At 44.7% G+C, this 13,160-nt stretch overlaps 1 protein-coding gene across 1 annotated transcript; it reads left to right on the top strand.

The window, feature by feature from the left end:
- The first annotated feature begins 6,949 nt into the window (after positions 1-6,949).
- Positions 6,950-12,749, top strand: HHEX (hematopoietically expressed homeobox). Its single transcript, XM_020869979.2, has 4 exons — positions 6,950-7,358; positions 9,481-9,659; positions 9,818-9,868; positions 11,650-12,749. Exons 1-4 carry the CDS (start codon positions 6,992-6,994, stop codon positions 11,866-11,868), a joined length of 816 nt encoding a protein of 271 aa, XP_020725638.1. The 5' UTR covers positions 6,950-6,991; the 3' UTR covers positions 11,869-12,749.
- Positions 12,750-13,160: the final 411 nt, after the last annotated feature.

The following is a 13,160-nucleotide window of genomic DNA, read 5'->3' as shown; positions in this document are numbered from 1 at the left end:
AATTCCCTTTTTCTTCAACATAAGCCATGCAAATAGTATTTTGCATAATTTATGAGGTTAAAAATCAATCAACCAAAAATTGCTTGTGTTCACTGAGGGAGAAGGAAAGATGGGCTAAACTAAGTTCTTCAGTGCTTATTGTTTGCACTGCTGCTGCTGTTGCGTCGCATCAGTCGTGTCTGACTCTGTGCGACCCCATAGACGGCAGCCCACGGCTTCCCCGTCCCTGGGATTCTCCAGGCAAGAACACTGGAGTGGGTAGGCAATATTTATTCTACTCCTCTCAGACAGAAGGAAGTTGAGAACGTACCAGGTCAGTGTGTGCTAAGTTGCTTCAGTTGTGTCCAACTCTTTGCAACCCTATGGACTGTAGCCCATCAGGCTCCTCTGTCCATGGGGATTCTCCAGGCAAGAATACTGGAGTGGGTTGCCATGCCCTCCTTCAAGGGATCTTCCCAACCCGGGGATCCAACCCATGTCTCCTGAGACATGGCAGCTGTGTTCTTCACCACTAGTGCCACCTGGGAAGCCCCCAAATGGCTAAGAAACTTACCAAAGTTCACAGTAAAAATGGCAGAGCTTGAATTAAAAAATTATGTTTGTTTGACTCCATTCACCCTTTCAAAAATATCTATTGAGCACCTACTACATGCCAGACACAGTTTCAGGAACTGTGTTCACAATTCAAAAAGTACAAAAGTACAGCCTAAAGCCATTTCCAATCTCATTCTTATTCCCACTCCTATGTCTGCACCACCATGCAGTTGCCTTTGAAGCTACTGATGTTACCAGTTTCTTGGGACCATAACTTCAGGCAGGAATTTCCCTTTTAGGTCAAAACTTCACATAATTGATATTCCCCACCTCACCTAATAGTTTCAGACTTCTTTGATGAGTTGTTATGAAACAACTCAGTATTTCAGGCCCATTTCACAGCTGAGGGAAAACTGTGTCCTTGGGAAGCCAGATTATGTTTTATCTGAGACACGGTCATTGCCAAGCAAGAGAATGAGTGCCTGTAGGCAGCTCACAGTTTCTTGACCATAAGGCGCTTAATTTTCCAGGAGGTCATTCACCCCAGCTCTCAGTGATCCCCACACTTAGGATTTCCAAAATGTTTCCACTTCACCTCTCTGAACTGAAGATTTCTCTATGACCCCACAGTCCTGCTGAATAAGACCTGCAACTCCTTTGTGGTCTGGGAATCATGAAATTTCTTGCCTTTTCCTTGTCTCAGAAAATAATCTTTAGAGTATTCCTTAGAGTTAAGGACAGTGGAATTTTGTGCCCATAAGATCTCAAATGATTTCATGAAAATTAAAGAAAAATCAGAACCAGAGTGTGAACTGGCTTTAATTTTTTCTTTGGATTATTTGGTTCCTTGGTAATAAACTTCCTCTTTCTCTCCTTTCTAGGGTGTGATTAGAAAGAAGGGCGTCTGCCTGGTAAAAGATTGCAAATGAAGGAACACAGGGCCAGGGGAAAAGGTTGGCGCGCTGAATAGATAGGGCCCATGGTCCACACAGCATGAATCCTGGTTCATCATTTCTGGTTCTTTCTCAAGGACTATTGCCTGGGAGTTTAGCTGAATAGCTACAAGTTTGTATTACATATCAAACTGTCACTTCTGATATTATTGCTCTTGTTAAAATTATTATAGGGTACGTTACTTTTCATGTGATACCCTCATCTTTAAAAAAAATAATGTAACAACTCTACTTAGATATAATTCACACCATATAATGCACCCATTAAATATTTTCTTTTCTGGATATTCTCAAAATTTTACAACTATCACTACAATAACTTCTAGAACATTTTCACTACCTCAAAAAGAAACTACACATTAGCAGTCACCCTTCAGTTACCTCCAACTTCCTTAGCCCTAGGCAACCACTAATCTACTTTCTGTCTCTACAGATTTGCCTATTCTGGACATTTCATATAAACATACATGTGGTCTTTTGTGTCTGGCTTCTTTCACTTAGCAAAATGTTTTAAGTTTATCCATGTTGTAGCTGCATCAGTATGTCATTCCCTTTTATTACCAAATAATATTCCATTGCTTGACGTACATTTATTCATCCATCAGTACGTGGACATCTGGACTGTTTACACTTTTTGGCTGTCATGAATATTTCTACTGTGAACATTTGTGTAGAAGTTTTTGTATGGACAAACATTTTCATTTCTTGGGTGTATACCTAGGAGTAGAATTACTGGGTGATAGAGTAACTCTGTTTAACCTTTTCAGGAACTCCCAGATTGTTTTCCACAGCTGCGGCTTCATTTCACACAGCCACCAGCAATGTATAGGATTCTAAATTTATACATTCTTACCAACATCCTTTTTTTTTTTAAAGAAATTACTATAGCTATCTTACCGTGTATAAAGTGGTATCTAATTGTGGTTTTCATCTGCATTTCCCTGATGATCAATGATATTGAACATTTTTTCACGTGCTTATTGACCATTTGTGTATCTTCTTTGGAGAAATGTTTATTCAGGTCCTTTTCCCATTTAAAAAATAGTGTTCTGTCTTTTTTGTTATTGAATTCTTCATCATTTTTTAAACTGAGCAAATAAATATCATAAACTTCACCCAAAGCTCAATGGTTGGTAAAATTTATCCACATTATGGTGTTATGTAAAGTACATGACAGTATGTGAAATGTGACCACCGCTGAAGCAACGTCGTGATGACTGTTGCCTGTGTATTCCAGAGCGCTGATCCTATTCATGACAAGGACAAAATATTTCTTTTGATCATAGTTGCATCTTGTAAGTCAGTAAAACCCTAAAAAACTAATTAGATATTGTCAAATTTTAAATAAAACATAATACAACGATTCAATATGTGATTTACTAAATGATTTAGTCATTCCAATGGCTGAAGATAATAAAACTTTTAGTATAAGCAAAAACGGGATTACATTGTTATACAAAATCCATTCATGCTCTCAAGGTATAGTTACTTTGAAGTTTTACTTCTATGTACATTTAGTTATTGAAAATAAGTTGCAAAAATTTTACTAAAGCTGTTCCTAGATAAACTAGAGGTTAAGAACCACCTTCTCTTCTTACAAAGTTTGGTATCTCACACAATAGTAGTGGCTAAAATAAATGGTGCCAAATTTTTAAAGAGTCTTTTTAAATTCAGAATATAATTAAAATCTCATGTAGCTTTATTGGTTTTAGTATCCAGCAGAGAAAAAATATTGAAACTCCAAGAGATTTTGAATTAAATAGCTACAACAGTTTTGTTTTATTGGTTCTGACTGGGAGAAAGAAAATTATAAGGACAACTTTGGAAAAATCTAGTTCTTTTAGAGCCCCAAATGACTTTTAAAACAATAAAACAAACTATAAAACTTACACAAGTGATATTAAAAATTATGTAGTTCAATGAATGTGACATTCACAAATGTGGTTGTAATTTTTTTTTAACTATAGTGAAATGAACATGGATCTGACGACTGGATTTAGAAGAGGTGGTGTTATATAGCTTAACAGAATTAAGTGCTTCAATTTGCTGGTTAGGATTATGTAGCTGAGTTGGAATGTTATACCAATGCCTTATAAGATCTCCCATCACCTCACAGGATCTGTGGTTAAATCAAAGAAAGGAATGATGCTTCCTTTTTCTATATTAGTGATTATTTCTCTACTATTTTAATATTTATTTTTGGAATGCTTGTAGACTTAGATCTTTTTGGCTTGTGGCTTAGTCATGTACAGAATAAACTATAAACTCATACTATTTATGAAGATAGAGAATGAAGGCTCACTAGTGATTTACTGTAAGGGCATTAAATGAATTGCAGTAATAATCTCAATTATGTGCTAGGTAGAAGGGGCAGGAAAAAGGAGCAAAACAAAGATGAGGGAGGAAATTTTTGTGACAAAATAACAATCACAATCACCTGGTTAGTTTCCTGAGGTCCCAATCTTTGAAGGCTCAAATATAACTTCTGAAGTCCTTTAACATAACCATTGTTCTTTTTTTGTCCCCAAATCCCATCTCTGTCCTTGGTACAGAAGAACATACCCCTCATGTCACAGTCTCCCAGCACCTGCCTGAATTCCCCATCACCTAGTGAGGAGAATTATGACTTGGGGGTGGGGTGGGGCATACAACATCAAACCAGACCCCAGAAAGACCAAAGATTTGCAAATGGCTGGCCACAGATGGTTTCCAGGAGGATGCACTACCTAAACTTGTATGCAGATTTAACAAATAATTCAAAGTCTTTTAAAAAGACTTGAGAGTGTTTTCATTTTTAAACATAAATTCATACTTTTTAAAAGTTTTTATATTCAAAAAGGTCAAACTTACAGGGAAGCTGAAACTAGTACAATGAACATCTGTGTGCTCTTCACTTAAATTCACAAATGGATAATTTTTCAATTTGGTTTATCTCTATCTTTACATATACATATATGTATATGTTTGTGTATCAATTTGAAAGTAACTTGTAGGTTTCATGACTCTTCACACCCCAGTACCTTAGCTTGTGCCTCCCAGAATAAGGATATTTCACCTGCAATACCAATACCCCATCTAAAACAGTGAACACTACTGATGTCATCTAACATACAATTCTTATTCAGTTTTTGCCCATTATCCTCCTAAATGTCCTTTATAGCTTAAAAAAATCCAGAATCCAATCAATCTGGGGTGACACTATGAGACCTTGTGAAAATCCTCATCCTTAACAATGTTTCCCTTGATGGTTTTGGTGTCCAGTGATTGTTGAACGAATTATTACATTTTCTGATTTTTATCACTTGTTAGCTAGCATTCTTCCAGTTTTACCATCTACCATCCCTTTCTGTCTCTCCTTGAGTATCTCTATAGGCAGTGATACTATAAACTTAATCCATAGTTTTGATGCTTAAATGACCCCAAGTTTGGCCAGTGGAAGATCCTTCAAGCTGGTTCCTGTTTTCTTTCTGTGGTTTTTGGTACAAGATGCCTGGAGCTCACCTTGTATTTTCCTGTCCCAACCTAGAATCAGCCACTCCTTCAAGGACCTACTTATATACATCCACACGGTTCAATTCTCCAATTCCAAACTGTCACAAAGCGTACAATACATTCTCCCTCCAACCCTACTGTTCTCTTCATAGACAGCCAATGTTACTAGGTTTTTGTGTATCCTTCTAGAGACAGTTTCCATAATAGAGCAAAGGTGCAGATAAATAATCTTACCTTCTGTCAACGTTTTAACTGAAATGATAGCATATTATCACTTTGTATTATCACTTTATCATCTTGTAGCTCCTGTCTGTCATCAGATTTTGAAAGATGCCTAGGATCCCAATCCCAAAAGATTAGAAACCTTTAGGCTATATGCTAAATGTTTCAGATAAGAAAAACTCAGGGACGGTGACTTGAAAAGCTGTACTGAGGACACTCAAATGCTATATTCTCTGGACTTGAAATCTTAGTTCCTCTCCAGGTTCCTTGACACCTACTCATTTTTCAAACATCACTTCCTTGGCGAACCCTTTCCCTTCCGTAATTCATCTCCCTCCCCCAAGAAGGAGATGTCCTCTCTTACAAGCTTTCGGGTCATCGCGCACTTCTCCACTTCTCCCTCCTAGCGCAGACCTAAGTCACTGTGTTAAAATTTTTTTCCTGCCACTGCGAGGACTGGAACCACATCTGTGCTGTTCACTTCTGGCACAGAGTAGTTGCTCACAGTCTGGACTGAAACTCGAACTCAAGCCATCCGGCTTCCAGCCCACTCTGCCTAGTGCTGTCCCGCTGCAGTTGGAGAAATAATCCCAAGATGTAAATAAAAACTCTTAATAGAAAAAGCCGGGAAGTTGTTTTTTTTTTTTTTCTCCCAATTCCACGACTGACGGAGGACCTTAGCAGAAACCGCTCACCGCGAGGTGTGACAACCGCGGGAGGGCGTCAATCAAGAAAATGCCCCCTTGCCCCGCAGGCGAGTGGAGCTGCACAGAGCCGAGGCCACACCGGGTAGCGTCGCCGCTTCAATAGAAAACACGTGCAAAACGGGAAAGCGGGACTGCGCGCAGCTGCGACCCCCCAGGACCCGGGGACAGGGGACATGGAGCAGCTCGCACGGGGTCAGAGAAGACTGCACAGCTCCTGCCAGGCGCCGTAAGACCCCGGCCTTCCCTTGATCCCTACCCGAAGGGACTTCTACCAGCGTCCCCGGGGAAGTTGTTGAGTCCCCGGGGCCCCCGAGTGACACGGGCTAGAGAGGCCGGAGTCCGGAGCACCTGATGTCTACTCGTCCTTACCCACAGGGACGCAGGCAAGGGCCGTGGCTCGCTCTCTCTCTCTCTGGAGCTCCCCCAGGAACCCAGGGCACTCTCCCGCTACGAGCACTCCGAAGATGCCCGGGGCCACAGCCAGTGCTACCGTTACTCCAGGGAGTGCGCCGACAAGGGAGGGTGCTCTCAGGCCAGCGAAGGCGCGGCCCGGGCCAGTGGCCTCACGCCTGCTGGGCCCGAGTCCAGCAGCCCCTTGCTCGGGCCGGCTGCCGCCACCGCGGGCCCGTGCCTAAGCCAGTGCCCTCGAGTTTCGGCGGAGATGCCTCCCTGCCGAAGCTAGGGCCGCTTGAGTCCGCCTTGCAGGCAGCTGTTGGCCTCGCGCCTCGCTCGACGGACGCGGCCCTGGGCTTCCGACGAGGGCGTCCCGGGCCAGGGTGCGTGGAGCCCCGAGCGTCTGCGGCGGCTGGACACCGGGGAGCCGGGTGCGCAGAGGCGGCGAGCTAGCGAGCGCGTCCCGGGGGCGGAGAGCTCGGCCGGCGGGGGCGGGCCAAGGGTGGGGGCGGGAGGCGGCTCCCGGGGCTCCGCGCCATTGGCCGCAGGGCCCGGCGGCAGGAAGGGGCCAGAGAGCGCGGCCCCACCCCGCGGCCGGCGGAGCCTATCGCCGGGAGCGCGGAGCGCGGATAAATGTAGCGCCGCGGCGCGGGCCGGCAGCTCTCCGAGGGGCCGGAGCGCGGCGCAGCCATGCAGTACCCGCACCCCGGGCCGGCGACGGCGGCGGGCGCCGTAGGGGTGCCGCTGTACGCGCCCACGCCGCTACTGCAGCCAGCCCATCCGACGCCGTTCTACATCGAGGACATCCTGGGTCGCGGGCCCGCCGCGCCCACCCCCACGCCCACGCTGCCGTCCCCCAACTCCTCCTTCACCAGCCTCGTGTCCTCCTACCGGGCCCCGGTGTACGAGCCCACGCCGATCCACCCCGCCTTCTCGCACCACTCCGCCGCCGCGCTGGCCGCCGCCTACGGACCCGGCGGCTTCGGGGGCCCTCTGTACCCCTTCCCGCGATCGGTGAACGACTACACGCACGCCCTGCTCCGCCACGACCCCCTGGGTAAGGCGGCCGGGGTCATGGCGGGGCCGAGCCGGGACGGCGGTGAGGAAGGCGCCACCCGGCAGGTGGCAGCGCCCTGGAGGCGGCGGGGGCGGAGGGGGAGGCAATAGAAAGTTGAGGCAAAAGCGATTGAAAAGCGGCTGCCGGGCGCGCGCGGGGGACCGGAGGCGCGCGCCCCGGCGGCGCGCAGCCCAGACTGACCGCACCATGACTCAGATTAGTTTTCCTGCACCTTGCAGGCGTCGGGGCGCGCGGGCCAGGGCCACACCGCCGGCGCTGCCGCGGGGACCGGCGGCCGAAGGAGCCTTGGGGGCGCTTGTCTCCCGGGGGTTGGGAGGCTCCCTTAGCTGGAGGGACCGGGAAGGCAGTGCCAAAGTGCCTCCGGCCGCCCCTGAGGGGCAGGGATAGCTGTCGGGCTCCGGGTGGTTACGGGACTGAACCTGGCACAACAAGCTTGTGCAGTGAAAGAGCCTGACCCTTTCCGTTCATACAGGAAATCTTGAGTTCTCGATAGGAGTAAATCTGGTTTCAGAAGCTGTTAAGTGTTTTCCTGGCTGCATGAAGCAGACCCTTCCCCCGGAGTAGTGCACGCTGCTGATTATTTTATCGACATCCTCAATACAGACAAATTCAGGAAACACTCGACTTCTGATAGCCGGGATCCGTTTTTCTGATATTGTTCATTTCCTCTGTGTGGGATGTGACTTTATGGCAGCTAAAATAACCAGTTGCTTCCTTTTTTTTTTTTTTTTTTGAGGCTGTTTTGCACCAGTCTGAATCCTGACGTAAGCAAAATCTCGCAAAAAAAAAAAAAAAAAAAACAAACCATTGCCCGCTTTCAAAGCGTTTAGCGCAGACCTGCAAACCGACGGACAGACGGACTGACTGACCACCCGTCTTTGGAGTAGGGAACGTTAGCCGAACGAAGTTTGCGGGACGTGTCCGCTCAGTGCGCGGCCTAAGAAATGAGCCACCTGTGATCCGCGCCCCGTGGCCCTTGGGGCCTCCGGGCTTCTGAAGCCTCCGGTACAGAAAACGCGACTCCTTGCCTTGGCCCACCAGGCTTTTAAGTCTACTCTGTGTTATTGGCAGCTTATGTAGGCACCCTGGAGATAACTGACATTTTAATTAACTGACTTTTTAGTGTAATCAGTATTATGGTGTGGCCCCTCGTTCAGTTCTCCACCTTCCCTTCTCATCGCTCTAGAGACTTTCGGGGGAATTATATTTTAGTGTGTGTGTGTGTGTGTGTTTTTTTTTTTTTTAAGTTACTGTGTTTTTTATTCCATCCTCGAAGGTCTGATGCTGCAGGCCCGTTGTGGCTCTGTTCGCCTGCTGGGGCCGGAGGGAGACCCTCTGTCGGGCGAGCCTGGGGGCAAACGTTTTCACGCAGCGCGCCCTGGGTTTCCTCGGGACTACGCAGGAGGAAGCAAAGGGTTTTTCGAGATAGACCAACAGGAAACACATTGGCGGAAATGTTGCCATAGCCCACGGGGTGGCTTTAACTGGCCGCCCCCGCCGGCCGGGTGTGAAATCAGAGGGGGCCCTGCGCCCTCCGGCCAGGATTGGAAGCTCCACTGACATCCACCGCCTGAGCCAGAGGGCTTCCCTGGTGGCGAGACCGCCGGCCCCTGGCAGCGACGCTTTGGCTAGTGTGACAGACCCTCTCCCCCCAACGTAACGCGCACACGGGTCTTTGGAAAGTATGGTTCACCAAGGGAGAGGACCCCTCTGCAGGTCCTCTAGGCTAAAAAAGTTAGTTGTGTATACATTCTGAGAGCCACTGGTTAAAGAGGTTATGGTATTTTAAGCTCAGCCTGTAGTCGATGTTCTTTGGGGGATCAAAATGATTGTATCTAGCCCTGGGTGTGATGGGTGTGTGGGTGTGTGGGCATATGAACGTGATCTTCGTGCATATGCAGTGTAGGTGTGTGACTTTGGATGTTCCTGGGTCTCGGGGTGTGATGTGTATTGGTGGGAGCCTGTTGGGTCCGGGTCTCAACGGGTGTATGTGAATGTGTCTGATTGAATGGTCAGAAGCCTCCGTTCCCCTTCTTTGTCACCCCCAGTGCGGGCCGGGCTGCTTCGGGGCCGCCTCTAACCCAGACGCTCTGGCCCGCAGGCAAACCCCTGCTCTGGAGCCCTTTCCTGCAGAGGCCTCTGCATAAAAGGAAAGGCGGCCAGGTGAGGTTCTCCAACGACCAGACCATCGAGCTGGAGAAGAAGTTTGAGACCCAGAAATACCTCTCCCCGCCCGAGAGGAAGCGGCTGGCCAAGATGCTGCAGCTTAGCGAGAGGCAGGTGAGTCGCGCCGCGGGCCGCGGGCCGGGGTCTCGGGGCCGAAGAGAGACAGTGAGGCCGCCGGCAGCTGTTTGGCTCGGAAGCTCCTGAACTTCTCCCTCCCCAGGTCCCTCGGGATTCTGGACTTGTGGCAAGTTTTCTTTCTGTCTTTTCTGTAGGTCAAAACCTGGTTTCAGAATCGACGGGCTAAATGGAGAAGACTAAAACAGGTATTGACATGGTTCTGTTTCTATGGAAATAAATATTTTTACCATGTTATCTCAATGCGGGGCCTGTTGTAGGTTGTATGCAAAAGTCATTTGAGGGACTATTTAACCTCTTCACCTTGATTAAAAAGGCAAATAGTCCTGCTGAAATTCAGGATGAGTTGTTCAGGCGGCAGTAATGCTAAAAGCACCTAATGCAGTTCCTATATCAATTATGCTTGGGTTTTCACACACTGGCTAGTAAAACTCCCAGCTAATTGTTTTATAAACCCCATATGTTGTTTATCTAATTAACGCAGGAAAGATAAAGTAATTGACAGTAAATGACTTAAGCAGTTATCTTTGGGAGAAAATTGTTTCTTTTATTTACACAGCCATAATAAAACCAGGCAGAGCTCAAGGGTAAATATAAGGAAATAAACACCTTTAAGTCTTGTTTGCACTGATTTTTAGAAGAATTCAATATCAAAGAGTTTAAAAATTATTTTCCCTCTAATTCTAGCTCTTAAAATGAATATAAAAACAGCACTATCCAAGCCTGTTTGGAAAGTAGCATAAACTTTCTAACAATCTTTCTTCCAGTGACCTTGTTACGTAATATGTGATAAAAAGTAAAGGCTAATTCAGTTTTTAAAGAAGCTCTGTTGACTTAGAGCTAAAGATTTGTTTTTGATGTCCTAACCTGATATTTTCTCCAAAGTTATCTGACAAATGCTGAATTTTTCACTTAGTAGTTTAGTTTATAACAAAATTTTTTTAAATGGATAGGGAAATTGAAAGCAGTATGCATTTTTAAATTTAGCAGTCATAACTTTCCCATTAAAAACAATGTTATAAAAAACACTTGAAAACAAAATTCCTATAATTTCATTATTCTAACACAATTTTTAAAATTTCGAGTTTCCTCTCAATATCTGAGCCTTGTAACTTATCACATAGTTGTAAGCTTGGTAAATCTATTATTCTGTAGTCTTGCTTTAGGAAAAAAAAAAACTTTAGCAGTATATCATAGTTTTCCTTAGTATTTATGTGCATTTTAGACAAAAACAGGATTAAAAATTTACTAACTTACTTAGCTCTTGGTCAGAGGTAGTTTATCAGGGACTTTAAAAATAGTGATTTCTATGTAATAAGGGAATATTTTCAAGAAATTTCCTCCAGATTTTAAGTACATTATATTTGTCTCCCTTTTCAATTGGCAACATTCTTCCAATTCTGCATTTTTCTTAGCCATGATTATGTAACTTGCTATACATATTTATGTGTGTATATGTTTGTAAACTTAGTCCAGAAAATGCATAAAAAACAATTCAGTCTAATAATTTTGAGACTTTATCCTTAATGCATTATTTAGCATTCATATTTTTTAAATGTCTAAAAGACTTTTGTTAATTGGTAAGGTTTAAATATTTGAAGAATAAAGATGGTGTGTATCTGTAGTTATCTGATTTCTTTTTCTTCCTAAACTTTTAAGAACCTTGATACCATAGGTCTGGGCTGGAGTTAAGTATTCATTTGACATAGTACATTTACAGTTATATTTGTGGTTAGTTGTTCTTATCTGGCAAGAAGAGTATAATTGTTCTCTGATATGACAGGAACTTTACCTTCCAAGTGAGAAAGAAGCATAACTATGTATTTTCTGAATAAAAATATTATACCTGAAAGCACTTGATAAACTAAAAATTAAAAAAGATGATGGAAGATGAAAAGATATTTGATTTATATCTCTCATTTCTCCATATTTCATCATCCCACCAATCTCCATTTCATCCTCTTTTTAGGAGAACCCTCAAAACAATAAAAAAGAAGAACTGGAAAGTTTGGACAATTCTTGCGACCAGAGGCAAGACTTGCCTAGTGAACAGAATAAAGGTGCTTTGGATAGCTCTCAGTGTTCACCCTCCCCTGTCTCCCAGGAAGACCTTGAATCAGAGATTTCAGAGGATTCTGATCAGGAAGTGGACATTGAGGGCGATAAAGGCTATTTTAATGCTGGATGATGACCACTGACATTGGTGTGTTCGGAAAACTGGGATTTGCTACAGGAAATCTCCTTGGATGAACCTGAAAACTATATGAGAGAGAGAATCAATTTTCTGGTATTCTGGAAATCTCTAAAATATTTGGTGCACTGACTAAATAACAAACTCACATGGAAACCTTAATTTTGACTTAAATAGTTTGTATACTGATTTTAGATTGAATGATTTACTCGTCCCTGATTAAATTCACCCCCTTTTTAAAAAAAAAAAAATTGTTTTTTCTATTTATAAAAAGTAATTTTGAACTTTTTGGTTAAATTTTTAAGTTATAACTTTAAAGATTTTAATAGGAGCTTCTTGAATGGCTTTTCTATAATCGGTTTCTACATCCTAGTGAAAGGAGAAGCAAAGGAGCATCCCAGATCCAGAGGTATGCCTTGGAAAGGGGGCCCCCAATTCAGGCAGCCTTGGAATATTTTAAAGAAAATGTTACTTACACATTACATTCTTATAGTATTGCCTTAAATCCAAAGCTATCTCTGAGTTCTTGTCTCGGGGATGTATGTATCTTTTTTCATAAAGATATACATAGTTGTTAATCCTTAAATGCTTGTTTTGCCCTATCACTTAGTACCTGTTTGACTGAAGTGTTAAGGGGATAGTACAGTCCAGTTCAAGCAGAGAAACTGACTCATCAGTGACTAAATTTAATCACAGATGAACTAGAAGTAGCAGGTTAATTAAATGTAAGTAGATTGTAGATATGTTTTATATTAAACAATGTTTATAACGTGTGTATATATAATTGTTAACTGTAAAAAAAAATGGCCAAAATGTGTTTTTAAAAAAAAAAAATGAGTAACTTGTCTATAAAATAAATATGTTGGCAGGACGACTGACCTTGTTGAACCTCTCATTCTTGGATTTGAACAAACCCACCCCTTATCTTACAGCGCCTGGGGTGCTTGGCTGGGCGCTGGGGCTGGGGCGGGGTCGGGTGCAGGGGCGTCTGGAGCGTCTGGAGGTGTGTGTCTCGGCTTCTGGCGTCTCAGGAAGGCAGTTCTGGGCGGTGACCGGTGGCGAGCACCTGGAAGGTAGATGTGGGCCTTTCCCACATCTAGGGTTCGCTGGGGGCTGAGTGTGAGTGTGTGTTGAGTGTGTCTGGAGCAGCGGGGAAGGCCCGCTGCAGACGCGAGCCCTGGACTCGCCAGGCGGCGGGAAGAGCAGCTGCGCCGCCGCAGCGGAGCACCATCGATTCACCTTGGCTCGCGGGGCCGGCGGGGCCGCCGTCCTTGACCCGCCTGAGTCAA

The sequence above is a fragment of the Odocoileus virginianus genome, unplaced genomic scaffold (genome assembly GCF_023699985.2).
Source record: "Odocoileus virginianus isolate 20LAN1187 ecotype Illinois unplaced genomic scaffold, Ovbor_1.2 Unplaced_Contig_15, whole genome shotgun sequence".
Lineage (NCBI taxonomy): Eukaryota > Metazoa > Chordata > Mammalia > Artiodactyla > Cervidae > Odocoileus > Odocoileus virginianus.
Note: the sequence above shows the minus strand (reverse complement) of the source record. Positions and strands in the feature narration are given on the sequence as shown.

What these genes read in the sequence shown, in the direction of transcription:
- HHEX (XM_020869979.2), top strand. Translation starts at nt 6,992, where the DNA reads ATGCAGTACCCGCACCCCGGGCCGGCGACGGCGGCGGGCGCCGTAGGG. An exon ending in TGCAGCTTAGCGAGAGGCAG is followed by an intron (nt 9,660 to 9,817) that starts GTGAGTCGCGCC and finishes TCTTTTCTGTAG; the next exon opens with GTCAAAACCTGGTTTCAGAA. An exon ending in AATGGAGAAGACTAAAACAG is followed by an intron (nt 9,869 to 11,649) that starts GTATTGACATGG and finishes TCCTCTTTTTAG; the next exon opens with GAGAACCCTCAAAACAATAA.